The sequence below is a fragment of the Dasypus novemcinctus genome, chromosome 21, assembly GCF_030445035.2.
Source record: "Dasypus novemcinctus isolate mDasNov1 chromosome 21, mDasNov1.1.hap2, whole genome shotgun sequence".
Lineage (NCBI taxonomy): Eukaryota > Metazoa > Chordata > Mammalia > Cingulata > Dasypodidae > Dasypus > Dasypus novemcinctus.
The window spans coordinates 28,982,041-29,007,973 of NC_080693.1; the positions used below are offsets into that span (position 1 = coordinate 28,982,041).

A 25,933-nucleotide genomic window follows, 5' to 3' on the forward strand; every position below is an offset into this window, starting at 1 on the left:
CTCTTTAAATGAGCAAACATTAAAATAAAGTTAAACCCTTTCCAAGCAGTGACAACCTCCCCACAAAAACATGCCTCTTGCAAAGACCTCCTTCATCCCTCTCCAGAAGAGGAAACGAGGAAACACAAGAGGAGCTTGGTATGGTGCCCCAGTTCCTACTTCATGGGTGTAAAATGCACAGGATGCTATAAAATCACCAGGATCTTTAGCCATGCACAAACAGTAGTTCTGTGTTGGCTGCTCCACTGTTCTCTGCCAACCTACTGGAGGAAAAGCAAGGCTTACTGAAGGATGCTCCTTCAGACAGAAGCAGCACTAAAAACACCCTGATTAAGATGACGGGGAACTATCCCAATAAACATTTTGGATGTAAAATAAAAGACAAGGAAGGCACTGGTAAAACTAGTACTTTTCATTCAATGTGTATAATCTGATAAAACTCTGGACAGCATGTGGTATCAAGTTTTTATCCTCTGCCTTAGGAGCTTATTAGATTCCCTCAAAAATGATAAAACATGAAGACATTGATTGCAATGTTTTCTATAATAGTGAACATTTCAAACAAACTTAATGCCCAATAGGAGACTAGTTAAGTCAGCTCATTTATCCCCCTTCCCTTTTTCTCCTTCCCAGTAGGACCCACTCTGCTTTCTCCTTACTCTCCACCAGGAATAAACCTTCCCTTCCCACTCAAAGATACTGAGAGGATTGTGGGAGGCTCAAGTATCAATGTGCAGACCACAAACAAGAGGATCTCCAATGTGGGGCAGGGAAAGGGTTCAGAGGAGGTTTTTGAGAGAGAGGGAGGCAAAGCTGTGGCCTTAACTCCTTGGCGTGAAAACATGGTCCAGAATCCAAAATGGAATTCAGGAGGCCTGGGTCCCAGATCCATTTTTATTATATCTAAATATCCTTGCATTAGATGATGGCTCATGGGCTACCTACTCTCTATAAAAGGGGGCTTGGAGTTAGGCTTTCAGGTCTCCTTCTGTTCTAAAACCGATTCGTTTAAAAAAAAAAATCCAAACCGTATCACATCACTCATGACGTCCAAACCAACCCCCCTCCCCCCCAATCAAGACCAAACTCCCACTATGGCCCTCCATGATCTGGCTCAGGTCTACCTCATAACCTCTTCTTTTCCTCTCCAGATACAGGCCAAATTCCTTCCTGCCCAATGACCCTAACACATGCCCTTCCTGCAAGCAACCTCTTCCTCACACTTGGCTGGTTTCAGTTCAATCTCTGGCTCTCCGATGAAATGTTATTTCCTCAAGAAGCCTTTGCTAGGTCTCCATCACCCCCCACCCCCCGCCCCCCGCGGGCTCCTATGTACTCTTTTCATAGCACTTATCATAGTGTAAGTATTTGTGAAATGAGGTAATGCTGGTCTCCCCAGCTAAGACCATAAATTCCACAAGCAACATGTTCATTATGATAACTCTAATGTGACAGTATTTATTTCTTGAGTCAATGAATGAGTTTTTTTTCATTCAGGCTTTCAGGTCCCCTTCTGAAAAGAGAGGATCATGGGTTGGCATACAGAAGACATTTACACTCTAATAAAACCAAAAGTTTAGCTTAAAAGTCCCAACAGTCTCAGTATAATCTTCACTAGAAATATTCTAGAAAAATATGCTTTTTTTTTTTTTTATTATGGAAAAGACAGCTAGCTGTGACAGGATAACACTCCAACAGAACAAGTGCAATTAAGAGACTTGCATTTTAATCCCAATCCCAGCTCTGCCTCTTCTTAGCTGTGCCTCCTTGGGCAGAGGTATTTAACCTCTCTGAGCCTCAGGTTCTCATCTACAGGGGGACAACACCTATTCCATAGATGCAAGACTTAAATGCAATAATGGGTATAAATTACAAGGCACAACGCCTGGCATATAGAAAACAAATATTAACGGATATTAGTTCTTAGTATATTAACAAATCCTCTCCTTATTCTTAGGATGTTATATGTAAATGCAAAGAAATAACAGAAGGCTAAAATACAGTCCCAGCTCTCCAGGAGACAAAACATGGTAATTTTGAACCTATGACAGACAGGGAGTATGCCTTAAGGTAGAAAAGAACTCCACAAAGTGTCTTACACTTCGTTTAATCTGAATATAACAGGCTCTTCGTCTTCAGATATAAATTATAACGTTACAGAACAAGCAGCGAATTCGACAATTTAAAAACTAAGTAAAGTCTACACGGTGTTAATTTCTAGCAACAGTTTTACCAATCCGGTTTTTAAAAAAAGTCATCCCTGCCCCCATTTCAGTAGACGTGCACCATGCCATAGAGGAAGGTCCAGAACAGGACGTACGTGAAGAGGCCTCCGAAGAGACCTCCTGTAAAAAGAGGTCTTCGTGATTTAAAATATTTGTCCCACCTCCTTCCCGCTTTGAGAATTAGGAGCAGGGAGAGCAGGATGGAGGCAAGCAGGTAGAAGATGAAGCCGTAGAGGCCGGTGAGCCCGAGGATGCCGGCAGTGGCCCCCGACAGCGCTGACACTGAGGTCCGGCAATAATCCAGGACGGCGGCGTTACCCCGCACAGCTGCCTCGCTGATAAACGGCGGCCCTTCCCGCTTGGCCACCACGGCGGCCATCGCACCCGCCGGGGCTCAGCCTCTGCTATCTCGTGGAGCAACGCGGAGCTGCGGAGAAATCCAAGTTACCAGCGCCGCTCGGAGCTCGGCGAGTTGGGTTCACTCTGCCCCCTCCCCCTGGGGCTTCCGAGACCTTGCACCTCTCCAGGGCCTCGGAACTTTAAAGACGGTGAGAAGGTTGAGAGCTTGGGCCAGTCGGTGGGGAGGCACCTCTGCCCTTCCCGCCCAGGCTTGCCCAGTTACCTGGAACACGGCGGAGGACGCAAGTCACTTAGCGTTTCCTCAGACAGACATGGATAAGGGTTCCCGCGGCGCCATCTTGCGCTAGAGGCTGCTGGGAGGGCCCCAACCGCGCCTGCGCCAAGGCCTCGCCCCGCCCCCCGGCGCCTGCGCCGCGGGCTCCCTGGACTCGCTCCGCCCTCTCCCCTCTTCCCTAAGCACGCACTTAAAGGACTCCGAAGGCTGAACGGCGCTCCGGCCGGTGATTGGCTAGAGCGCGATTAACTATTCATGAGGGGGCGGGCCGGGCCGGACTGTCTTTGTTAACCAGAGAGGGCGCGGCCACTGTGAATTTCGCTGCGAGTTTTCCTGAGCGGTGCTGGGTTAAGCTGGAGTGGGGTCGAGATGTCCTATATCCCGGGCCAGCCGGTCACCGCCGTGGTGGTGAGTGCGCTCGCGTGGGCTCCCTCTCGCCTTGACTTGCCCCAATTTGCGGAGCGGTAAACTGACACCCCAAACAAAAGCGTCGGCGCGGGGCCGCTGTCTCCCTAGCGGTAGATGGACATGGCCCGGGACCCAAGAGGCTCCCGAGACCCTGGACGGAGGCCAGGGCCCGCGGAGGAAGGCCCCTGCCGCGGGAGCCTGGGGAAGCGCCGGCTCAGGGTCTCCAGCGGGGCAGCCGCGGGGGGCGGGCGCCGGCCCCGACGTGCGTGAGTCGCAGCCTCTGGAATGAGGAAGTGCTTCCTCCGCCCCAGCCGCCGCCGCCCAGCGGAGGATTTGAGGGGTGGGGGTGGCCGGAGCCTGCACGGGAGCCCCTTTCCCTTCGCTTTCTGCCTCGCCTCCTGGGACTCACCTGCCACTCGCCCCAGAGTGCAGGTTCATACAAGCCGCTCGGTCCCGCTTCCAGCCTTCTCGGGTCTCTGGCTTCCAGCCGCCTTGGCTTGTCTTAGTGCCAGGTGCTATTAGGATAGGACTTGGGAAGAAGGGAGGCTGGGACGTTAGACTTAGACCCAAGGGCACAGCTGGATGGGCCTAGAGGCCAACCCCGTGGCAAGGCGGGGAAACTGAGTCTCAGGAGTCTGGTGATGGCCAGCCCATAAAGCATTCCCTCATCAGGAAGGTCCCAGGTTTCTTGCCTAGTTCTCAGACACGTCAGAAAATGGGAAAAAATGCCTGCGGGGCTGATGATGGGGGAGCTGAAATTCCCAGCCCTGGGGCCAGAGGAATTGGCTGCAGTATCTGGTCTGGCGGGTGGTGGCCAGAAGCCTCTGATAAAGGTGGCATGTGAGAGTGAGCTTAGAGCACCAGCCCAGGCAACAAGGGTGGACCTGAGGACAGCCGTGCTAAGCCTCACCCTGGCTGTACCACCCCGGCTTCTCCAGATCCCTAGCTGCCCCGGAGAGAAGGGGCCAGGTATATTCCCTAGCTGGAAAAAAATGGGGTACAGGTTAGGAACCAGAAAGGGGCAGCAACCTACCTAACCTCAACCAGGCAGCTGGTGACAGGACCCCGACTCCCAGCACATGCACCTGCTCTTTTCTGACCTTGGGGTGCAAAGGTGTGTGTTGGGGAGGGGGAGAAGGCCTGGAGGAACTCTCTCTTACTTTGGGGCATGAGGCCCATAATTCCAGTGGGCCTCAGGGGTCATGCTTCCTGCTCCTCACCCATCACTCATGGTGGTCCAAGGGGATTGCTTAAAGCTGACCATGGCCTCCCCCGAATTCTTCCCCCCAAGACGTCTTCACTTTGTGGCCTTTTGCAGTCCTACCCTCTGGACCTTGTCTTCCTGCCTGAGTGTGGTGGGGAGGGTCTGGTCTCTCCTTCGTGCCTTGGATTGGGGATGGGGTGAGAAGGCATCCTCTCCAGGCCCCCACCCTCTCCCATGTCAACATTTTGAGAATGTTAAAACTAGTTTGGCTTTCCTGAACTCTGGCTCCATAAATCCTTCTGCCCCCTGGACGGTGCCTGGCACTTCCCCTCAACATGCCTATCTTCCTCCTGGCCCGTCTCCGTGGTGGCTGTGTTCAGCAAGTTTAGGCAGCCCTCCTCCGTGAGCTGTCCCCCATCTGTTGAGCTTCTGTTCCTTGTGAGGGGCCTTCTCCCCAGTCCTTACTGACTGCCTGTGTGGCCCTTCAGTTTTTTTTTTTTTCTTTTTCGGGAGGTACGGGGGATTGAACCTGGACCTTGTGCATGTGAGGCAGGTGCTCAACCATTGAGCTACACCTGCCCCCTATGGCACTCAATCTTGACTATGCCCTGCCCCACCCCAGTGGGCTCAGGCTCAAGGTCAGGTGGCCAAACTACTCATCACCCCCTAAAGCCTGGTGCTAGTGATTCCTCCTTTGTGAGGTCCACTCAGGCTCAGATCAAGTCACCACTTTTTTCCCCCCTTCTGTTAAAAACTCAACTTTTGGGGTGGGGTGATCTGGTGTGGCTCAAAGCATCTGGTGGCTCAGGGATGCCTGCTGAACTCCAGAGCATGGTGGGAGAGAGCCCTAGGGCACTCCTGTGTCCTCTACACTGCCTGGGGCTTAGGGAGAACTGCCTTGCCTGCTCCCCACAACCTTCCTGCACTGGCCCCAGCATGACCATCAGTCTCACCTCACTTCCAGTTCATGGCTTGTGATGTCTACTCTGCTCTCATGGACACGTATCCACCGTACCTTCAAGCCTCTGTGCTTGTTCCCTTGGCCAGGAAAGCCTTTCCTCTCCCTTCTGTGCATGTTTGGTCCTCAAGGCCTTTTCAGAACTTCTCCTGTCCTACCCTTGCAGGGCTGGCTCTGCCTCTGAGCTGCCTCAGCAAGGTGCCTGCACCTTTCCTGGGCCTGAGCCTTCTTTGCCCTTGTGGGGTCCCTCCTCTGGGAAAGGGGCCTTGCACCCATGGCAGCCACAGACCCTGGCTCTGTGACCAAGAGGGGCTTAGAGCAAGTGTTGACTAAGGCTGGGGCTGGAGACTATCGGGGCAGGGGGAGAGGCTGGGGACAAGCTGGGGACATGGGGTTGTGTGGGTGGGGCCATGTGGCTGCAGACCAGCTGGATTCCTGCAGAGGGCCCCACCTCCACGGCATGGCTCTGGGCAGGCCGAGCAGTCCCAAGCTGCTGCTGGAGACACAGACCAGATCCCTTCCTCACACTCACTTTTTTGTTTGTCAGCAAAGAGTTGAAATTCATAAGCTGCGTCAAGGTGAGAACTTAATCCTGGGCTTCAGCATTGGAGGTGGAATTGACCAGGATCCCTCCCAGAATCCCTTCTCAGAAGATAAGACGGACAAGGTAAGGCAGGGGGTGGGTGCTGGGGGTCTGGGACCTTGGCTTCCTGGGTCTGGGTGGATGGTGCAGGCCTCATTGCTCTCAAATAGTCCTGAGATGGCTGAAGAAATGATCTGGTGGGAATCAGTGGGGGTGGGGGTGGCCCTCTCCAGCCCTCTTTGGGCCTCCCATCCACCTCACACAGACCCCAGGAGAAGCAGGGGTGGGAGCCCCTGTGGGGTAGGCAAGGCTTCCCAAAAGCCTGAGTGTCTGGCACAGCCTTCACTGGCCCTGTGCATTGTGGGGAGGCTGGATGCAGGGACAGACAGATGGCTGGGAGTACGCCGTGCTGAGGTCTGCCCCACTGATAAGAAGCCAGTTCAGTGACCGTAGCGTCTGACCTGGCCGTTTCTTTTCAGGGCATTTACGTCACACGAGTGTCCGAGGGAGGCCCTGCTGAAATTGCTGGGCTGCAGATTGGAGACAAGATCATGCAGGTAACAGGTGTCCCAAGCAAGGAAACCCAGGGGGTTTGGACCAGGGGGTTCTGAGGCACTTGGGGTTGGGACCCTGCTGGGACATCTAGGAGACTCACCGAAGCTCTTCTGGAGCCCCTGCTGGCTTTCCATCCACTGCATGCCTTGGCCCCCGTGCTTGCTGTCCCCTAACCCTGGGGATTATCAGCTTGGGGGTGCTTGGGTGACCCAGGCCCCTCAAAGCCTGTCCTCCTTCCAGACCCAGAGGGCGGGGAGCTGAGACGTGCTGTGTTCTCTCCCTGGGCCAGGTGAATGGCTGGGACATGACCATGGTCACGCACGACCAGGCCCGGAAGCGGCTCACCAAGCGCTCAGAGGAGGTGGTGCGCCTGCTGGTGACGCGGCAGTCGCTGCAGAAGGCCGTGCAGCAGTCGATGTTGTCCTAGCAGCCTGCCACGTCTCCAAGTGCCTGCCGCCTATTTGTACAGTGACACCACTTCCCCTCTGTCTGCCCCTCCTCCTGGTGTTTGCCCAGTGTGGGCCCCAGCTCAGAAGGGCAGAAGCTGGTCCCAGAGGTATGTCCTTGAGACCTGACCCTCTCTCCTTCCCCTGCCATTGCTGCCTGAGGCTTTGGGAGCAGCTCCCTCCCTTGGGACACTGAGGGTTGACAACAGGGGTCTGGAGGGGAGTTGTAGCCAGCCTGCAGTGAGCACGGGCCATGCCCCTAGCCCCTGCCGCCTGGTCACAGCAGTGCTTGGGCAAGTGGGGGGGACGCCACTTCCTGAGAGCTGCCACAAAGCTGGAAAACGACAGGCGGGCCTGGGCCTTTCCCCCAGGTGGCAGTTGCAGGTCTCAGTCCTCTAAATTCTGCAGTGCCTGTGCCCCCTGCACGTCCCTGCGTAGCCCAAATGGGGGACCTGATACACTACGAAAGGCTCTACCAAGGTTGCAGGCTCTTGTCATCCCATTACATCCCCACTTCCCTGGGTCCACCTGCTTACAGGATTTAGATGAGGTTCAAGGCTGACATTTCAGGGCTGCTCTCAGGATTGCCATTTTTCTCTATGTCTGTGGGTTTAACTTTTGTATTTTTTAATCACAACTTTGATACAAAGCATTTTTATCTTACTATTTGGAGATGCCAATTCTACTTTTGAATTTAGCTCACTAACTCACATCTGGGGTAACTACTACTCTTGGCAAGTTAACAAGCCTTACTTTTGTTCCTGTGGATACACCTGACATCTTGTGCCCAATAAACCATGCTGGAATCCAGAAGGGGTCTGTGCTGAAGCCTGGGGTAGGGTACTGGGGTGGCCTGGGGGTGAGAACTTTGGTTTTAAGGATGGCTGACCTGGCCCCTGCTCCTCTGCGGCAAAGCTGCTGGAAAGCCTGGGGCTGGTGAAGCCCAGATATACCGGGGGAAACACACTGTCCACGGCCGGGACATCTGTGGGGGGTCAGAATAACCTCACTGGAACTGGGAAATGGGGGGGCTTTTGGTGTCACTGTGGAGTCCCTCGGTGCCTCTAATTTCCCTTCCGTAAATCCTGGGAGGGGCCTCATGAACCAAGGGGTTCACAGAGAAGAAAACACCTGCTCCCTGAGACTTGGATCAGCTGGGGTCGGCTGGAGCCCTCACCTGGCAGTGGCAGCATTCCCAGCTCCAAGAAGTCATCACCAGGCGGGAACACAGACCCACACGGCACGGCCAAATCAGATATTTCAGGGAAAGACAAGATTTTGGAATTTCAGGTAAATTCTCCCATTTAAAAAATCACTGCATGTCCCAAATCACTTGGCTCTGGAGGCCTGGTCCGACTGCGGTCTCTGCTTTAGGGAAACAAGACCCTAAGCTCTTTGGTATTTGTTACACCTGGATAAGGGCGACTTTAAGGCCTCTCCTCCTAGTGGCTTGCCCACAGCTTCAGCTGCTTGCCCTTGGTGATGGAAGGTACAAGGACCCCGGGAGACCTACCTGGCCCGGCCTCGAGCAGGAGGCATCTTGCACCAGCCGAGGGCTCCCCTGAATGAAGTGCTGGGTCAGCTTGCGGCCGCCACGGGATGAGCGAACGTTGTACAAGTGAGCAAGTTCACCTCGCTAAGCCCCAGGGACTTGATTTTGAAGGGCAACACGCCCGCCTCCTGGTCTAGCCGGTGCTCAGAGTGTAGAGAGGAAGCAAGTCAGGTTTTAATTAGGGTTATAGGCCCCTTACAGTGACCTCGTAGTGAAAAAGTCTCCCAGGGGATTGACAAGCTCAAGGTGTATAGAAGGCACGTCCTGGGGCCCTCCTCTCCTGCCGTCAGAGGAGCAGCAGCTCTGGGTGGAAGCAGGTTTGGGAACGGTGGGGCCTGTGAGGATTGTGTGAGGTGGTCCCAAGTCCTCTTCTGAGGCTTCTGAATGGGCAAAGCCCTGGGGTCTGGGGAAGGTGAGAGGAGGGGGCCTGCCCCCCCTTCTGGCAGGTAGAACAGGCCTCTAAGGCACGGGCTGGTAGTGTGTATGTCCTGCCTTCTAGGTGGAGGGTAAGGAGCAGGACGGTCTCAGGTGGGCCCTAGCGTCCTGCTGCTGGGAAAGCGGAGGTAGGCAGAGAGGGCGGAGAAAAATCCCCCTGAAAACTCCTAAGGGGGTTAGTCTGATAATCTGACTTTGTGTGACAAAGATCCAGAAGGCTTTGGGCTTGAGTCCAGCTCAGAAGCCATCTGGTAGGCACCTCGGGGCTGAGAAATCCTTCTCCTTACCAGGCCCTGCCCAGGGCCATGGGCACCTCCACTCACAGAAGCTGAGTTATGGAGAACAGGTATCAGGAGTGTGAGTGCTCAGGCAGTGTGGCCTGCAGTGAGGGCCTAAGCCCAAGCCCTGGCCCCTCCGCCACCAGCACCTCTGAGCCCACAGCTCTGGCACCTGGCTGCTTATCTCTGGGAATGTGTCAGAACCTTGGCTCTCCTGGCTGCAAGGTCAGCCCTTCAAGCTGCTCCCAGAAACACTGGAACCTTGGGACAAGGCCTTCAGGTCGAGGCTCAGCACCCTGTCCTGCCTAGGACAGCTGTCAGAACTATGCATATTGCCAGATGCCTTAAAGAAAAGAGAGGTGGTGGCGTCAAGATGCAGGAGGGCCAGAAGCCTGGCCAGGGAGGCCCGGGAAGGGCTAAGGCCTCTAGGAAGGGGCCGCCAGCAGTCTGGCTTTTAGTCTTGGGGCAGAGTCAGGAGAATGTCCCAGAGGGAGGTTCCTGGCCAGCCTGGGAGGGTCCTGGACAGAGGCAGGCTGCTTCATGTTGGAGCTGTCTGGCCCTCAGGAACAGGGTGTTTCTCCATGGTGGGCACACCGAGCCAGCCTTGCACTCCAGACCACTTCTCTAGCCTCTGCTGGGCTGTAGCCTTCCCCAACCAGTGCCCAGGGTCCTGGGTGCTAGTCCAGCTGTTCATACCCTGGTCTCTTTCTGTACAAACAGAAGTGCTGGATGAAGAAGACGATATCGAAGAAGATGGAGAAGAGGCCGAGTCCAAACTTGGTTGGGTCCCCGAAGATCAGTGTCCACTGGTCTGTTAACATCCAGAGGAGAGGGAACTGGTTTTAGATTGGCAGCCCCTAAAGCAGCTGGAGCATGGTAGGGTGATGGGGGGTTGGAGAGGGTTCCTTCACTGCCCAGGGAATCACAAATCCTCCAGTTGTAGCTGCAAAGACCCCTTAGCTGACTGTCACCTTGGGGTCTGGGGTCAGCTTGGATTCCCAGGCTTGCGTGGTCTAGGTTGGGGGTCCCAGGAAGGCTGGCCCTGGCCAGCACCCCCAGCCCACCTGGTGGCCAGCAGGTGACCTGCTGGCTGACTCACCATTATTGTAGGACTGGAAGAACATCTGGAGGAGGCTGAAGCTGCCCCCAGTGAAGTCCAAGAGCACATTGCCGATGCTCCAGCCCTCAGTGCTTTTGTAGTAAAAGTTCATGTAGACCTGGGGTGGGTAGACAGACGGATGGAGGATGGTGAGGGGGCTGGGCAGCTGCCTCATGAGCCTTGTGACCTTCACTCCAAACAAGAGTGGCTCTAATTCCTCCCACTCACGTGCCTGGGCCTTGGATCAAGGAATGCGATGACCTTTGGGTTGTGACGAGCCTTGGTCAAGGGAAACAGCTTGGACTGGGCCTGGGGTCTCATCTGCAAGCACAGCAAAGAGCCCTCCCTCATCGCCTCCCTGCACCTCACAACTCCAACAGACGGAGATGGCACTGCCTTCTTGAGTTTCCTCATCCTTCTTCATCCTAGTACAAAGCTTTATCCTGGCTTTCCAGCAAATGGTTTTTTTCGCCTCCAGTGAAGGTTCTCCCCAGGCTCAGCTGGACTTACTGTTTTGAAGAACATGGGCTGGGAGTCAGACTGCCTGCCTTGGAATTCCAGCTCCATCACCAGAGCTGTGTCACCTTTAGGCGGGTTCTTTGACTTCTCCCCAGCCTTAGTGTCCTCGTAGAGAGGAGTTGAGAGCCCCTCAGCTCGGGCTGGGCGCCCCTGCTATCTTAGGCTCCCCAGGTCTCGTGGGTGGTAACCCTGGACCTCCCCACTCTTCTGGCTGCCCCTACCACATCCTTCCTCCAAGACCACAGAACCCCCGGGCTCCTCTGGCCAGCACTGCCTTCTGCCTTGCCTCGGCCTCTTTAGGTCCTCTCCTAGTCAGCCAGGGTCAGGGCCCTTTCTTTGTCCTGAGATTCTCTCCTGCCCTCTTCCACACTCACTGCCACCTCTCCAGTTCCCAGTTATTCCAGCCTCCCAGGGTTCCCAGCCCCAAGCCTCCCTGCACCCCACTTCCCTCAAGACCTTCCCAACTCAAGCCTTCCTCCCCAGCCCCTGGGACCGGGCCTACTTTCCCAGCCTCAACATTCCTGGCGCTGCTCAGCCAGCCAAGGCCTCCTTGCCGCCTCCCCACCTTCTGCCTGTGCCTTTGTGGCCCTCCCATTGGCCAAGCAATGAATGCTCACTCATCCTTAAGGATCTGTCTCTGTTTCTATGTCCTCCAAGATATCGGCCTCATCCCCCAGTCAAAATGCTCTCTTCCTCAGAGCCCACACAACCCAAAGTTCCCAGGGCTGGGGAAGCTGAAAAGTGGCCTTTCCATTCGAAGTGGGGTGAGTGAGATGAGGCCCTGGATGAAGGGGTGGAAGTCTGCAGTTGGCAGCTAGTTGATATTTGACCTCATCCTAGACCACTGGTGTTTCGTATGCAGATGCCAGCCGCAGGGAGGAAGTGTTTGGTTCTAAGAGCCTGGATCTGATAGGACTGTCTGAGGAGCCTCTAGGGGCCCTTGGCCCACAAGGAGGCCCCTGGAGGGGACCCCCAGGAAGGCATCTCAGCACGGAGTGAAGGATGCAGTCAGTGGTGAGCTCTCTCCAGTCTCCCCTGCTTATCCTGTTGCTACTTGTAAGCGGTGTCAGGGGTGGTGACAGGGGCAGTGGCAGGAGCAGAACTGAAGGCTTGAGGAAGGCCTAAAATGGAGAAGGGGAATGACATGCTGGCTTGCAGCTATGTACTCCCAAAAACAGGTTCTTAATCTTACTCCATTCCTGAGGGTGTGAACCCATTGTAAATAGGCCCTTTTGCTGGGGCTGCTTCAGTTAAGGCATGGCCCAACCAAATCAGACTGGGTCTTAATCCTATTACTGGAGCCCCTGTAGAGAAGGTCACAGAGAGAAGCCATGGCAGAAGCAAGAAGCTGGAAGTCAATGGAACTCAGAAGGAAAAGGAGAAGACACTGCCGTGTCCATTGCCATGGGATGGAAAAGTCAAAGGACCTCCAAGATTGCTGGCCAGAAGATACTGACCCTGGAAGGAAGCAAGTCTTCTAGCCTCTGAAACCATGAGCCTAGACATTCCTGTTGTTAAGCCAATCCATCGCACGGCATTTGTTATCGCAGTTGGGAAACTAAAACACCACGCTCAGCGCTGAGTGTGAGGTCAGAAGTCTCCTGACTCCCTCACGGGATTCCAGGAGCCAGGGACGAGCTGGTGGCCATGGTGGGCTTTCTGCTCAGTGCTGCTCCTGCTGGGCTCACCTCCCCTGCCAGCCAGGAGCTGCCCTTAGGAGCAGAGCCGGGGGTCTGTGCCTCACCCCTCTCATGCTACTGGACATGGAAAATGAGGAAGGCTCTGGAGGTACCTGGGGAAAATACTTGACCAGCGTGACCGCGAGCTTGATGTAGGAGAAGCAGAAGAGGAACTGCAGCCACGTGGTCGCTCCGACTGCAGCCACAATCATGGTGATGAGAGCAAAGAGCCACAGCAGCACCAGGAAGCCGATGGCAGGCCGAGACACACGCTGGTTGCCTTTCTGAGGATGAGAGTGAGGGGCAGGGGGCACAGAGAGCCTGGGGTGACAGAGCCACTGCAGGGTCTCAGGCAGGGGATTGCTGGGGGTGGGTGGGCTGAAGGGGAGAGCATGGAGGGTGAGCACTGGCCCTGAGGCTGCCCATGTAGGGGAGGCCAGCTCTGGCCCTGTGGCCGAGGAAATGCAGGGGGGGAGGACAATTGCAGAGCCAGATGGGCTCTGGCTGGGGTACAGAGTGAGTCAATGGCTGGGCTGGCCTGAGCCACCGGGCCCCCAGCGGGTGGGGTTATGTCCCCAGTGCTGGTCACACCCGTTTTACTCTCCAGGGTGTCCAGCTCAGTCCACCTTGGACTTCCCAGGTACGTCCAGAATGGCAAGAACATCTACTCTCTGCTCCCACTCTGCAGAACTGGGTGCCTGCTCAGAGTTCATTGGGAAGGAGGCCTCACAGCCAAGGGTAAGGAAAGCCCGAGGGTGCATGAGATGGGGGGCAAACAGCCCTGGCTGACCTGGTGTGTGTGAGGGACCCCCCGAGGTAGGTGGTGCAGCTGTAGGAGGTGAAGGCAAAGCTGGCCACATCAGCTCTCTCCGGAAAACCCAGCCCTGACCTTCCCCGGCCCCGTGCTCTCCGTTGGCGAGTGCTGCCACTCAGCGCTCCTCACGCCTCTCCTGAGTCTGCTCCCCACTGGCCCCCTGGACCCCAGGCACACCCAGCTGCCCATAGCGCCTCAAAGGGGAGGGCACCACTCCCTGCTTCTTCTTTATCTCCAGGGGAAAGTAACTCATCTGTGGACTGCATCTTGGCAGTTCACCATTTACTCCTCCCTGGCTGGGTTTAGGGCCTCCACTCTGACTCCACGCGCTGCCTGAGCTTCCCCGTCCAGCACGGCTCAGACTGCTGGGTCCTTACTGCCTCTCTCTGTGTCCCTCACCCCAGACTGGGAGGACCCCGAGGGCTTGGACTCGTATGGGGCCCCCTGTGCCCCTGGTAGGGCCTGCCGTATTATCTGGCACTGGCACGTAAGTAGTGAAGGCACGAGCACACTTCCTTTCTGAGGGTCTCGGTGTCTTCTGGAACACGGCAGGTGTGGGTGGGTGGTGGGAGGCACAGGGCAGCCCAGCAGCCTGTGGAGGGGCCCCTCTCACCTCGTACAGGAAGCACTGCACGATGACAACGAGGGTGAGGACGACCGCGTGCAGGCTGAAGAAGACGTCGTTGCTGTCCACGGGGATCACGCCGTTGGGGTGCTGGATGAAAAACTGCTCCTGTTTGGGGGTGGAGAAACGGGGTGGTGAGGGGCAAGCAGGCCATGGGCCTGCGTGGGTGACTGCGGTGGGCGGGCAGCGCATTACCTTGATGTAGGGCACCCAGAGGAGGCCGACGTTGAACACACTGTAGGCTACAAACCCCGTCAGGTTCAGGGCCACGAAGTCGAAGCTCAGGCCAACGACGCTGGGGGAGGGGTCAGGCAGGCAGGTGAGGCCGGGGTGGGGGGAACGGGACGGGGAGAGCGCACGGGGAAGGAGGGCTGGTCCCCGAGGAGGGCACTGTCCTCACGCCCCTCTGACACCACAACGGTCGCCACCTGCCTCCCTCAGTGCCCTCTCAGTGCCCTCCTTCTCACCTTCCCTACCCCTCTCCGAGGTTTTGCTGCAGAAAGGGAGCCTCTCCCTCATGGCTCCCAGGCAGCAGCCCCCTCGGAGGCCCACGTGGCTAGGTGACTGCAGTAGAGCTCCTGTCCCGGCTGCACAAAGATGCAGACCTAACTGCGGGGGACGGGAACGCCTTTTTGCCACTTTAGCCAGAAGGGCCACTTTCTGCTTTTATCAACAGGCTGTGGAAGCCCTGGCCACAGGGGACCCTGCCTTGGCCAGGTGGGCACATTCACAAACTCAACAAGTATATATTGAGAGGACACAATATTCTCGGGATTACCAGGCTCTTGGGGCTGAGAATGAGCCAGTTCCGGCCCTCCTACTGAAACTGCCCCTTACCAGCCCCTTTGAGGCCACCACTTTCTAACCCACTTTCCCCGGTGGTCCCTGAAGGAAACCCCCAGCTCTCCGCTTCCCCTTCCCATAGTTTCAGGTAGCTCAGAAACGGCTGTCAGGAAAGTGTCCATGTGACAGAGTGGCTGGGGGGAGAGGCTGTGTCAGGAGCAGACACCAGGCCGGGGGGCTCTGCTCTCTGGGCCCTGGGAGGGGTCGACTGAAAGGGGGATGTCTGCACATCAGGTGGGCAGGCAGCCTGGGCGCCATGCTGTGGGTCACCAGTACCCTCAGGGCTGACCGTGCCAACGATCCCCCCAAATGACTGAACTGCACAAGCAGATGACAAACAGGAGTGAGTGAGTGGAGAGCCTCCCACGGGAAATACCCCGGGCAGTGAGGAGGAGACCCAGGGGGCACAGGTGAGGCAGCCCCGTGCCCCGACAGGTCCGTGGGGTAAGGACCGAAGCAGGGGAAGCCCCAGGAGAGGCCGCCCTCCCCTGGGCTGCTGTGGCACTCCATCCCCACAGGCTGAGGGCAAGTTCACAGGAAAATCCTCTTCCTTTGGAGAGATGCCTCTCATGGTGAAGAAGTGCCTATGAATTGGTACCTGGCACCGCAGGGCTACCAACCACCCCAGCCACCAGGTAGGCTTGGCCTGCATGCCCGCCTGAGGTCTGAGGGGCTCAGTGGGCCCATTCTGTCTTTAAAAGGGCCGGGGCTGCTTAATCTCTAAGGCTAAAGGATAAGTCTGGCACCACCGCATGATTTGACAATTCTTCTTTCTGGACCAGAAGGGCGAAGGGCAGAGCAGAGTCAGGGCAAACCTCCCACCCGGCCTGGACGCCGTTTTGCTGCTTTCACGGGGTGAGGGACCAAACGCCCAGCACCGATGTCCTACCCCAGGCTCTTGGCGACAGCCTTCAGGCCGGGACGGGAGCGGCAGAGGAGGGAAGCCTGAGGAGCAGCTGCAGGCAACCACGCTGGGACGCCCGGGGCTCACCAGCCCCAAAGGGATCCGCACACCAAGCTCAGCCTGTTACCTTTTCCGCCTCCAGTTCTTGATCACCTGAGGATAGAAGGAGACGGACCAGGCCACAAAGTAGATCCAGCCGATCACCTGGTTTATGATGCTCACGGTGTTGCTGTGGATCACCAAGAAGCGTATTCTTGGGCTAGAAAGGGATTTGGGGACAAGGATGAGTTGAGGCTAGACTTCTGAAAGAAGTGTCCCCCACCCCACTGCCTCCCTTCTTATCACAGAATGCCCCCCTGGGCCGAGGCCAGCCTACCCAGGCTGTGTGGAATGATTTCCATGCAGATAAATGGTAAGTTGTCCAACATTTTGAGACGTCACTTGAAAAGAGGAATTTGTCACTCCGGGAGGCACCACGACCTATTAGGGAGACTCAGTTCAGTTGGGTGCCACACACAGACGGCCCCTCCGAATGCCCAGCCCCCAGCCCCAGGCTTTGCACTACGGAATGGAGGGACAGCTCAGACGGGCTCCCTGTCTTCACGGAGCTGGCTGACCAAGAAGGGAAACAATGGTCCGACCCACCAAGTCAAGTCTGCCTCCCCGCCATCTCTGTGTTAATTTCTGTGCAGAACAATGGCCTTGATTCCAATGGAAGGTGGGATGGCTCCCTCCTGGTGAAGCCACTATGCAAATTATTCCCCCTCTCTGATCTGTTTGCTTATCTGTAAAATGGGGATAATGAACTACATGTCTGCCCAATATTTATTAAAAGCTCTGCTCCAAGGAAGAGTACTTGGAGGCCTGTCTGCCAATCACTCCCCCTGATAGTCCAGTTCTCCCATGGGGGCAGGGAGCTGGAGGACACCTCTACAGAACAACTGTGCCACCTGACCCCATCTGTTCCCTAGAGAATGCTCTGGCCCCACCCTCTACTATACTGTGTGATATTAAGGGAACGCCCACCCATGCAACTCATTCTCAGAGAATGCTCTTCATTAGGTTTCAAGGCTTCTTTATGAGGACGCTTGAAACACTGTCTTTTGGTCTTAGCCTCAGAATCAGGGGCTTTGCCAGAACAGCTGAAATGGTGTAAGTGGCTGCTGCCAAGCCTAGAGTCCAACGTACAGTCTGCATTTTGCAAGGTACCTCTGCTGTTTTGTTTTCCTCTCACCTAGTTTTTTAAATTAGGAAGTTTTTCCTTGAAATATCGTTTGCATTATTTGTAAATGGCAACTAAATCCCTTCTGGAACCAGGCAGGGAAAAAATGACCGATAGGAGGCAGAATGCAATCTTAACTATCACTACCTCTCACTGTGTGCTTTCTAGGTGCCAGGTGTAATCCTGGACACTTTGTGCTTGCTGTTGCCTTTTAATCCTCACAACCCTCTCATGCAGACATTATTAACCCTATTTCTATGAATGAGGAAACTGGGACATGTCTGGGTGAGGTGCCTCATGTCAGGCTCCTGAGCTGCCTGGCCCCTGAGTTCTAACCAAAGGTTAGGGAGTGGACAGGAGCAGTTAGAGCTGGATTGGGGGTGGGGGGGCGGGGGAGAAGGGGCAGTAAAGCCTGAGTCTGGAAAGGTAGGCGGGTACCCATATAGGTCATCCTATAAATGGACCTGCCTCTGATTATTAAAAAAAAAGTGTTTTAAAATTGGACTATTAGCCTTTAAGCAGCAAAGTACACATATCACAGACTAATGCAATGCTCACACACTGAATATGACCAGCACCCAGATCAAGAAACGGAACATTTCCAGCACCCCAGAAGCCCTGTTCGGCTCCCTCCCAGTCATACCTGATCCCCAAAGATAACTGCTACCCTAACATCATAGATAAGTTCTGTTTGTGCTGCACTGTACAGACATGGACTCATATGGCTCAGGCTCTTTTGCCAGGTTTCTTCTACTTACTGTTGTTTGACTTTTACCAAATTTTAAAAGATGATTCTTTCACTTAGATGTTTGGCCCTAATGGATCAGTGTCCATTTCCCTGAGAATCTAATTGTGATCTATGGATCAAGCCAGACCTCAAGAGAGCTGAGTGCTACAGCCAAGTGACTTTCTTGCCCTGTGCTCTGGCTGTATATCCTTAGGCAGGAGTGTGGGAAGTTATGAGAAATGGCCTTGCTAATGATGTATGGGTTCCTTCAGGGGATACTCTGAAACTTCTCTCTTAGCAGTGCTTTTTTATTATTTTTTAAAGACATTACTTATTTATTTCTCCTCATCCCCTCGTTGTTTGCATTAGCTGTGTCTGTTTGTTGTGTGCTGGTCTTCTCCAGGAGGCACTGGGAACCAAATCTGGGATCTCCCATGTGGTAGGCAGGAGCTCAATCACTTGAGCCACATCCGCTTCCCAGTGCTTTATTGTCAAGATCACAGATTCCCAAACTGTCGTGACAGATCATGCTTGCTAGAGAGCGCCAAGCTAACGTGTAGCCCATCGCTATACAGGCACTTAATAACACACAGGCACTTAAAGTGCCTCACGAGTATCAATCTCATCCCTGGATTCGTCTATTTGTTTTAACCCTTATTTACCCTCTGGGTTGGTGCCTTCCCTATTTATGGATTACATCCTGTTGAACAGTAACTGGCTGGCATCCTTGGTGAAGAAGAAGCAAGGGACACAGAAATAGATACATGTATAAGGGCCAGGAATGGTTATCACTGTGATACCAGCCTCTGGTTCTGGGTTTTAGCAATGACACCCCAGCCAGGTGTCTCAACAGTGCTTCTCAAGCTTTAAGGCAGCCACTAGTTGCCTGGGGCTCCTGCTAATATGCAGATTTTGAATCAGTAAGTCTGAGATGGAGCCCAAGATTCTGCATTTCTAAAACGTTTTCAAGGAAGCCCAATGCGGTTGGCCCATGGAATGCCCTTTGCACAGCAAGGCTTTAGAAAATTTCTCCAGCGTTTTTAAAACCATTTTTACTCATATTTCTTAAGGCTGTCTTACCAATTCCACCTACATGGAAAAAGCATAAAATGTCTATCCCCAAAAAGGCCAACAGGTAAAAAATCAGACTTCTAGAATGATGGAACAGGGGCAGCCTCATGGTCTAAAGATAAGGTGGCTTATTCCCACAAACTCTTAAATGGAGATGTGTTTTTTGTTACCCAGCATTTCTCTATTCATCAGTCAGATTCATTACTTACTTCATCAGGGAGCTCAAGGATAGTAATGTTTTTTGAACGAAATGTGATTTCAAAAGTGATCACCAAGGTTGCATTTAACGGATGCCTATGGAAGACAAGAGCTGGATTACTAAGAAGTTGGTCATTGGGAGATCTCAACCAACCCTCTGGACTTCACCTGGGGCTGTCATTCCTCAAGCAATTAGGGTTAGGGAAAGTTGTGTGCTTGACCCCGAGGGCTAGAAGGGCAGAGTACCTGCTGGTCAGGTGTTTCTATCTTTATCAGGTAGAGATGTCAGGTAGGGGAAAGGTGAGGACAGGGGAAGAGTGGAAATTGGCTGTAAATGCCAAATGAGGTGTCCAGGGTGGGAAGGGCCCCGGCATCCTGCACTGATGGGAAAGGTTGCCCAGAGGAGCTCAGATCTGAGCAGAGATTTGCAGGAAGATCAGGATTTGACCAACTAAGGTGAAGGCACTCCAGGCAGGGCATGAGAAGGGAGCAGGGTGTCCCTGTCCAATTGGATATGGCAGACATGCAGGCTGGGAGTGGAACATGTGAGGATCCCAATCCAGGTTTAGAGCCTGGAGTTAATTTGGAAGGCAGAGGAAAGTCACTCCAGGGTTCTAAAGAGGGGAGAGAGAGTGGTGGTAAGAGGATGACTTGTAAGATTTACCAGGTGTAAAGATGGCAGGCGGGAGCTGGGAATGGAAGGGCAGGCCTGAAGGGGGCCTAGGTACCAAAGTTCTGGTTTGAGATCAGACCTCCTGTGGTCCCAGGAGAAGTGAGAAAGGGGGAGAGTGGTCCAGAGAAAAGGACAGGTTCTAAATCTTCATCTAAGGGAATCCTCATGGCTGGGAGGCAAGAGTAGGGCAAAGGCAGCTGTGGATACAGAAGGCAGAGGCAGGCTCTTGGCATAGTCTGGACTAGGTCGGGACCCTCAGGCCTGAACCAGATATCCACAAGGAAGACTGGACCAAGACTAAGCATGAGAGTTGTGTGACTGGGATCCACCTGATGTGTCACTTCTGCTTCGGGCTCCCTATACAACCTCACAAATGCTGGTCAGCAGCTTAGCTCCTTGCCCCCTGACCTTCAAGGCTCTAAATAGGCAGTCTTGGAAAGGGCCACTTTGAAGGTCACTTGTGGACTCTTCTTGCCTGAGGCTGGGGAAGAAGACTCCCTTCCTCCTCCTCCCAGCAGAAACAAAGATTCAGTGAGGGGTGTGGGGGGGTCCTACTTTGGGACCTCTACCTACAGCCAGTACTTCTCTTTCTATGGCTGGGCTTATAGATAAGAGGCCAAGAGCATTCCACTTGAAATGTGACCAGACAGCCAGGGATTCAGCCCCGAGCAGGTCATGGAATGACAGTGGGGCTGAGCACAGAGCTGGGCCTGGGAACTTACCGAAGAGTGATGTTGACATTGGTTGAGCTGCCATTTTCCAGCTTCACAACAGGAGGAACAGTGAGGTTGATGGTTGACTCTGGCAGGACCCAAATCAATGATGAGTGATTAGGTCAGAGAATTCAGGCTCACAGGAGAAAGTGGGATGAGGGCCCCTGCATCTAAATTTGAGTTCTGATTCTTGATGACCCCTAGTTCTAGGTGGAGACATGGAGGTTCTGAGAGGTTAAGTGATGGGACTGGAATCCCAAGGCCTCATTCTGTTCTTTCCTCTTATGCTGCCAGAGATGGAGCCAGGGGAGGGCACAGGCCCGAGCAGAAAATGTTTCCTTCTCCCCCTCCTTCTGACTGGATCTGAGGGTCTGTGGTTGAGTTACTCAGAAATATTTGAGAACCCTGGGTCCCAAAACGTGTTGCAAGGAATTTGAGTCATGATCTGAGACAGGAAAACAAGGACTTTCACCTGTTCTAAAGAATCCCCTTGGGTTCCCTTACTACCTAACTCAGTCCATTCACTGAGTGCCTTCCTGAGGCCGAATACATTAAGGCACCAAGGGAAGAATGGTGAACAGTACACATCCTTCCACTCTCAGGAGTTTTTTCTCAGCATTATGATGTTTAGACAAATAGGCCCCCTGGGGAGGTCTGGGAAGTACTGAGAAGCAACTTGGCCACAGAGCACGGCCGAATGAGCCGCTCTCACCTCTTCCTGTGTTTGTTTGGGCAGCCCACATCCCTGTCCAACCTCAGGCTCCCAGCACATGCTCCACTGGCCCAGCTCACCTCCCTGGCCTCAAACCCTGACTCGGTATGTGCAGGCTGGAGAGCATGATCACGAATCTTGTGCTCAACGTTGATGAAAATGGTTCTTCCAAGAGTAGAGGCTGCAGGCAGAGCCCAAGTCTCCCCCTACCCAGACCCCTCAAAGGCAGAACATGAGGAATGGAGATGTGAGGTTTTAGATGCTCAGATTGGAAAGGAAATTAAGACGACCTGATTCAACGTTTACTCTGATTCCCCTCCTCAATACCCCAACCCAGCAAGTTCTCTTCCTCTGCCTGGACATCTCCAGGGACGGTGACCCCATCTCCTCCGAGGGAATTGCCTCCCTGGAACCTGCCCCCACAGGTCTGGCTCTGCTACGGGGGCCCAGCAGACCATGCCTCTGCTGCCTTCACCCTGTGCGTGTGTGTGCAGATGGAGGCTCTGTCCCCTGGAGCTGCAGATGTCTAGGCTCCTACAGTTCAGGGTCTCCGGTCTTCCCTAGATCTGGCTGCCTCTGTCTGGATGGGTAGACATTCCCACCCGGGCCCTAGCAGAGGTCAAGCTGCTCAGAGAAGAAGAGGATACCCCCTCCCTTATGTGCAGACTCAGGACCTGGTGGCAGTTCCTTCTTATTCCATACTGACTGCTCTGATACTAATCTGAGGTTCTGTCTTGGGTTGCTCAGCCGGACAAATGTTGGACTTATTGGACCCTGCCTGTTAAATTTTACCTAATAAGCAGAGGCCCGCATTTGATAAGCAAGTTCCTGTCTCCACATGCCTGACAAGACGGCAGCCAGGCCAGGAATGTGGGATGCTGTCTGCGAAAGTGATGCCTCTGCTGGGACAAAGGTCAGCATATGTGGGAGAGCGACAAGGCCTTCACACTTTCCAGAGTCTTTGCATTTTTAAATTAAAGAACCATATCAGGGAACTTTGACTTCCCTTCATTTATTACCACCCAAGACAGCTCACTCAGTAGCTGAGACAGAGCTCTGAAGTCACAAGTTGTATCCTGGCTCCAATACTTCCTAGCTGTGTGACCATGGGGAAGGTACTTAACTTCTCTGAGCCTCATTTTCCTCACCTGAAAAATGGGGAGAATAACAAGACCTATCTTGTGGGTTACTGTGAAATTAACACTTTCTACACAGTCTGGTAATCAGTAAGGACTAAGTATAATAATTGTTAGTTATTATTATTATCACTATGCCTTAATTGCAGGGTGTTTTTAGCCCAAGATGGAAGGTTTTTAGGAGGTACGATCATGAGAAAGGACATTTTAAAGTTTGCTCTAGGTTAGGCGTCTCTGTGGACCATGTGAGAATCACCAAATGAATCACGAGAGCACCCCAGTTTCCCCAAAGAGGCTCTGCTCTTTTTAACTATACCTCCCACTCTGTACCCCGCCCCAGGCCAGCCACGCTGCTCTACTGACAACTCCCCTTTTCTAGAGAGGTGGGTATTATTATTCCTATTTTAGATACAAGGAAACAGAAGCTCCCAAGAGGGAGAGTGTCTTGCCCACACCTGGGACATGGTGGAGGCAGGGTTCAAACCCAGGCCTGTGTGCTTCCGAGCCCAGGTTCTTGCCGGCCACTAGGCCACTAGGCCACCCTTCCTCAAGGTTCCACTGAAAGCAGTCAGGACAAAGTACTCAGAAGGCCAACACCTCATCTACAGTCCTCAGTGATTTCTCCTCAAAGCAAAGAGAAGAGAGCATGGTAGAACGGGGTTAGAAACCCAATCCCAGTTATGTGATTTTATGGTAGCTTCCTCTCTTCTTTAAAGACATTCCAGGGAAGGAGGCAAGGTGATATAGCTATGTGCTGGTCCCAGCTTTGTTACTTTCTAGTTCTGACTTTAGGCAAGAGTTCTACCCTCTCTGGGCCTCAGAGTTTTCCTTCCGCAGAAGCAGGGCAGTGGCTGGATATGTGGTTCTCTCCCAGGGGAGTACGTTAGAATTACTAATGGAAGTTGTAACGCGAACTTGGATGTGGCACAAATACCCAAACACACAGATGCATACACACTTGGGCCTCAGTCCTGGAGAATATGATCCAGCAGGCCTGGAGTGGGACTCTGGTATCTATGTTATTTGTTTTTTTTTTTAACAGGTACCCCCAGGTGACCTGCGGCACAAGCTCAACTGAGAAATGCTAGAGTCTTTCTCAAAGGTCTGAAGGACCCTTCCTTTCTTGAAAATTGCTTATCCACAAGATGTGACTGCAAAGTAACCTGACCAGATTGTCTAACAAACCCAGTAGAACTGATCAAATAACTGTGTCTACTCTGAGATTCAAGAGGCCGATAACTTCTTGGGAAACTCCCACAGGATTTGTGTTGTTTATATAAGGATCATTTGAAAATCTCCAGCCAGAGATTTAAAGTTATATTAGCTTTTTGGCAATAGCCAAGCCCATGATAAAAATAATAGGCCCCTGGCATTCTTGGAGAGCTAGACACAGCTCTTTTCAGAAGGAATTCCAGAAATGTTTTGGGCAGTGGGAGAACTGCTGGAATGATGTGGGCCTGCAAGGGGCCTGCTTCAAGGACAGGCCTCACCAGATGGGAAATCCTGATGTATTTCTCGACAACCGACTTGTGTTCTTTGTGGCCCTAGCTCTGCTTCAGCTGCTGCATCCTGAGTTTTCTCATCTTACCAGGGGATCCCCCTGGGATGTATGGGTGGCAGATCAGGCCACCGAGGTTCGTCACCTCGCCAGCCTCTGCAGCATCTCCCAGGACCCGCAACGCATGCTGTGAGGTCCAAGGGCAGGGTATTAGCCTTTCTTTATAAGGACCACCCCAGATTTTGGGGCTCCACAGTCTGACTTCTAGGAACCAAGTGCTGATTTTGGTGACCCAAAATCCTGGAGCAGAAGGCAGTTATTTGTGGAGCCATCTGGCTCCTTGTAAACCTCCTGGGCTTCTGTCTGTTCCATCAGGCCAGTGTCTGGCCAAGGGGCAGGTGGCATCTGCAGTGATCTGGACAGTCGTAAACCCCTGGCTACAAGAGATCAGTCTACGCACTCCGTGGTCACCATTTCCCTCTGCAAAGTTGATGACCCATTTCTAAACTTACCACATTTCTCCACAAACTTCAGGGGAAAAAGGATGAAAATAAGCAGCCAATTCCTTATCATGTTCTTCAATTTCAAAGAACTAGGAAAGAAAATAAACAGCAAGAGAAGTTGTTAAAGCTCAATCAACTGTGTCAGGTGGACAATATGCCAACGGGAAGTGTGGCACAGGACAGCTCATAACGGACTTTCACTTCATACCTGTGACCTCACAGGCTGTGCATCACAACCTCAGAGAAGAGTATCCTTATCTTTCATTGGTAGATGGAGAAACAGGCTCAGAGCAGCTAATTGGGTTGTGTAAGGGCCCACTCTGAGGAAATGGACAAAGACCTGAATTTTTCCCTCTTCAACTGCTTCCTGCAATGTGGTTAACAGATAGAAAGAATGCAGTTTTCTTGGCTAGTAGGTTTTGTTTTTTCTTCTTCAAAAAGTTATTAAAACTGTGGTCGAATATCTGTGAACCCATAAAACTAACAATTCCATTTTGTGTCCTGGGATGAGAGTCCAAGGGCTAATGGCACCAACTGACCCTAAGCCATTTTTATTCGACAAGTGTCAGCTCTCCAGGACTGACAGGGATCACTCCTCATGGGGACACAGGGATGGACAAGCTCAGAGCTGGCCTGGAGCAGCTTGGATCTAGGAAGGGCGGCAGCCTGCTGCATCTGCATAACCCCACCACATGGCAGGTGAACCAGGGGTCAAGCTGGGTCAGATCAGCTAGGAGGCCTATGCCGTGGTCTCTACGTGCAGCCTCAGTGGACAGTGCTCAGGTCTTCCCAACTTGACCGCCTCTGGGGTTCCTGCAGCCTGAGAGGAGATCTGGGAGCGGTCTGTATGGAAACATCCCTGTTAATATTCTGCCTTCAGTTTCTCAAATGGCCTCCTGGAGCCCTTTGACTCTCCCCCCGCCTTCTGCCTCAAAGAAGTCTACCTGACTCTCCAGCCTGTCTACCTTTACCTGCCCCCATCTCCTCGGGGGGGCCTCCCTTGCCTGGTGCAGCTCTCCCTGATCCATTAAATCTTTTTTTTTTAAACTTTATTTCAACTTCAAAAAACAAATAACAGACAAAGGGCAGCTTAACAAATTATGGAAGCATTACTCTAAAAAATCCTGTCCAGGCACATTTATCTTATTTAAACCAAAAAAACAAACTAAATTGTTTCTCCAGTGTTCTGAAAGATGACCAAATGAGCACAGATTGGTGAAATGACATGACCAGGGTCTCCTTGTTAATGATGAAAAAAAAAAAAGTTGATCATATTCACATCTCATAAAACTAAATCCCACTTTTTTTTCTATTTTTTCTTTGACCTTTAGCATTGACATAGTACCTTCTTTGCCTTTGCTATAAAAAAATACATTATTTACTATAGTCTATAAAATTACATTAGTTATATTTTTCCCACGAATCATCATATTCTTATCCTGTAATAGACATTCTTTTTTTTCATATTCAATATTTGTTTTTTCCTTTTTAAACTTTATTTCTCTCCCCCCCCCCGCCCAGTTGTCTGCTCTCCGTGTCTATTCGCTGCGTGTTCTTCTGTGTCCGCTTGTATTCTTGCGTGGGGCAGCTCTCCTTAAGGGTGCACTCCTTGCATATGGGGCTTCCCTATGTGGGGACACCCCTGTGTGGCAACAGCACTCCTTGTGCGCATCAGTACTGTGTGTGGGCCAGCTCCACAGAGGTCAGGAGGCCCTGGGT

The 25,933-nt window shown here is 53.0% G+C and overlaps 3 protein-coding genes and 1 long non-coding RNA gene across 4 annotated transcripts; 2 read left to right on the top strand and 2 right to left on the bottom strand.

Moving 5' to 3' along the window:
* Positions 1-2,091: 2,091 nt before the first annotated feature.
* Positions 2,092-2,959, bottom strand: EMC6 (ER membrane protein complex subunit 6). The gene is made up of 2 exons (XM_004476977.4): positions 2,848-2,959; positions 2,092-2,652 (listed from the first exon to the last, which is right to left on the bottom strand). The coding sequence occupies exon 2, from the start codon at positions 2,602-2,604 to the stop codon at positions 2,272-2,274; it is 333 nt and encodes a 110-aa protein (XP_004477034.1). The 5' UTR covers positions 2,605-2,652; positions 2,848-2,959; the 3' UTR covers positions 2,092-2,271.
* A 170-nt stretch (positions 2,960-3,129) lies between these two features.
* TAX1BP3 (Tax1 binding protein 3) lies at positions 3,130-7,826 on the top strand. The gene is made up of 4 exons (XM_058283754.2): positions 3,130-3,267; positions 5,977-6,096; positions 6,492-6,569; positions 6,857-7,826. The coding sequence occupies exons 1-4, from the start codon at positions 3,229-3,231 to the stop codon at positions 6,992-6,994; spliced, it is 375 nt and encodes a 124-aa protein (XP_058139737.1). The 5' UTR covers positions 3,130-3,228; the 3' UTR covers positions 6,995-7,826.
* An 891-nt stretch (positions 7,827-8,717) lies between these two features.
* Positions 8,718-24,299, bottom strand: CTNS (cystinosin, lysosomal cystine transporter). Its single transcript, XM_004476976.5, has 10 exons — positions 24,224-24,299; positions 20,375-20,453; positions 18,991-19,075; positions 16,138-16,241; positions 15,889-16,020; positions 14,210-14,309; positions 14,003-14,122; positions 12,689-12,859; positions 10,378-10,495; positions 8,718-10,089 (listed from the first exon to the last, which is right to left on the bottom strand). The coding sequence occupies exons 1-10, from the start codon at positions 24,282-24,284 to the stop codon at positions 9,956-9,958; spliced, it is 1,104 nt and encodes a 367-aa protein (XP_004477033.1). The 5' UTR covers positions 24,285-24,299; the 3' UTR covers positions 8,718-9,955.
* LOC139437137 (uncharacterized) lies at positions 12,855-25,266 on the top strand. The gene is made up of 2 exons (XR_011646811.1): positions 12,855-13,313; positions 23,256-25,266. It is a non-coding gene; the product is annotated as an uncharacterized lncRNA (long non-coding RNA).
* Positions 25,267-25,933: the final 667 nt, after the last annotated feature.

Excerpts from the sequence above, each read along its gene's own strand:
- EMC6 (XM_004476977.4), bottom strand. The coding sequence starts at position 2,604 with ATGGCCGCCGTGGTGGCCAAGCGGGAAGGGCCGCCGTTTATCAGCGAG.
- CTNS (XM_004476976.5), bottom strand. The coding sequence starts at position 24,284 with ATGATAAGGAATTGGCTGCTTATTTTCATCCTTTTTCCCCTGAAGTTT. Across the intron at positions 20,454-24,223 it reads GAAGTTTGTGGAGAAATGTG|AGTCAACCATCAACCTCACT; the intron begins GTAAGTTTAGAA and ends GGGTCCTGCCAG. Across the intron at positions 14,310-15,888 it reads AAGAACTGGAGGCGGAAAAG|CGTCGTTGGCCTGAGCTTCG; the intron begins GTAACAGGCTGA and ends CCCCTCCCCCAG.
- TAX1BP3 (XM_058283754.2), top strand. The coding sequence starts at position 3,229 with ATGTCCTATATCCCGGGCCAGCCGGTCACCGCCGTGGTG. Across the intron at positions 6,097-6,491 it reads CAGAAGATAAGACGGACAAG|GGCATTTACGTCACACGAGT; the intron begins GTAAGGCAGGGG and ends GTTTCTTTTCAG. Across the intron at positions 6,570-6,856 it reads TTGGAGACAAGATCATGCAG|GTGAATGGCTGGGACATGAC; the intron begins GTAACAGGTGTC and ends TCCCTGGGCCAG.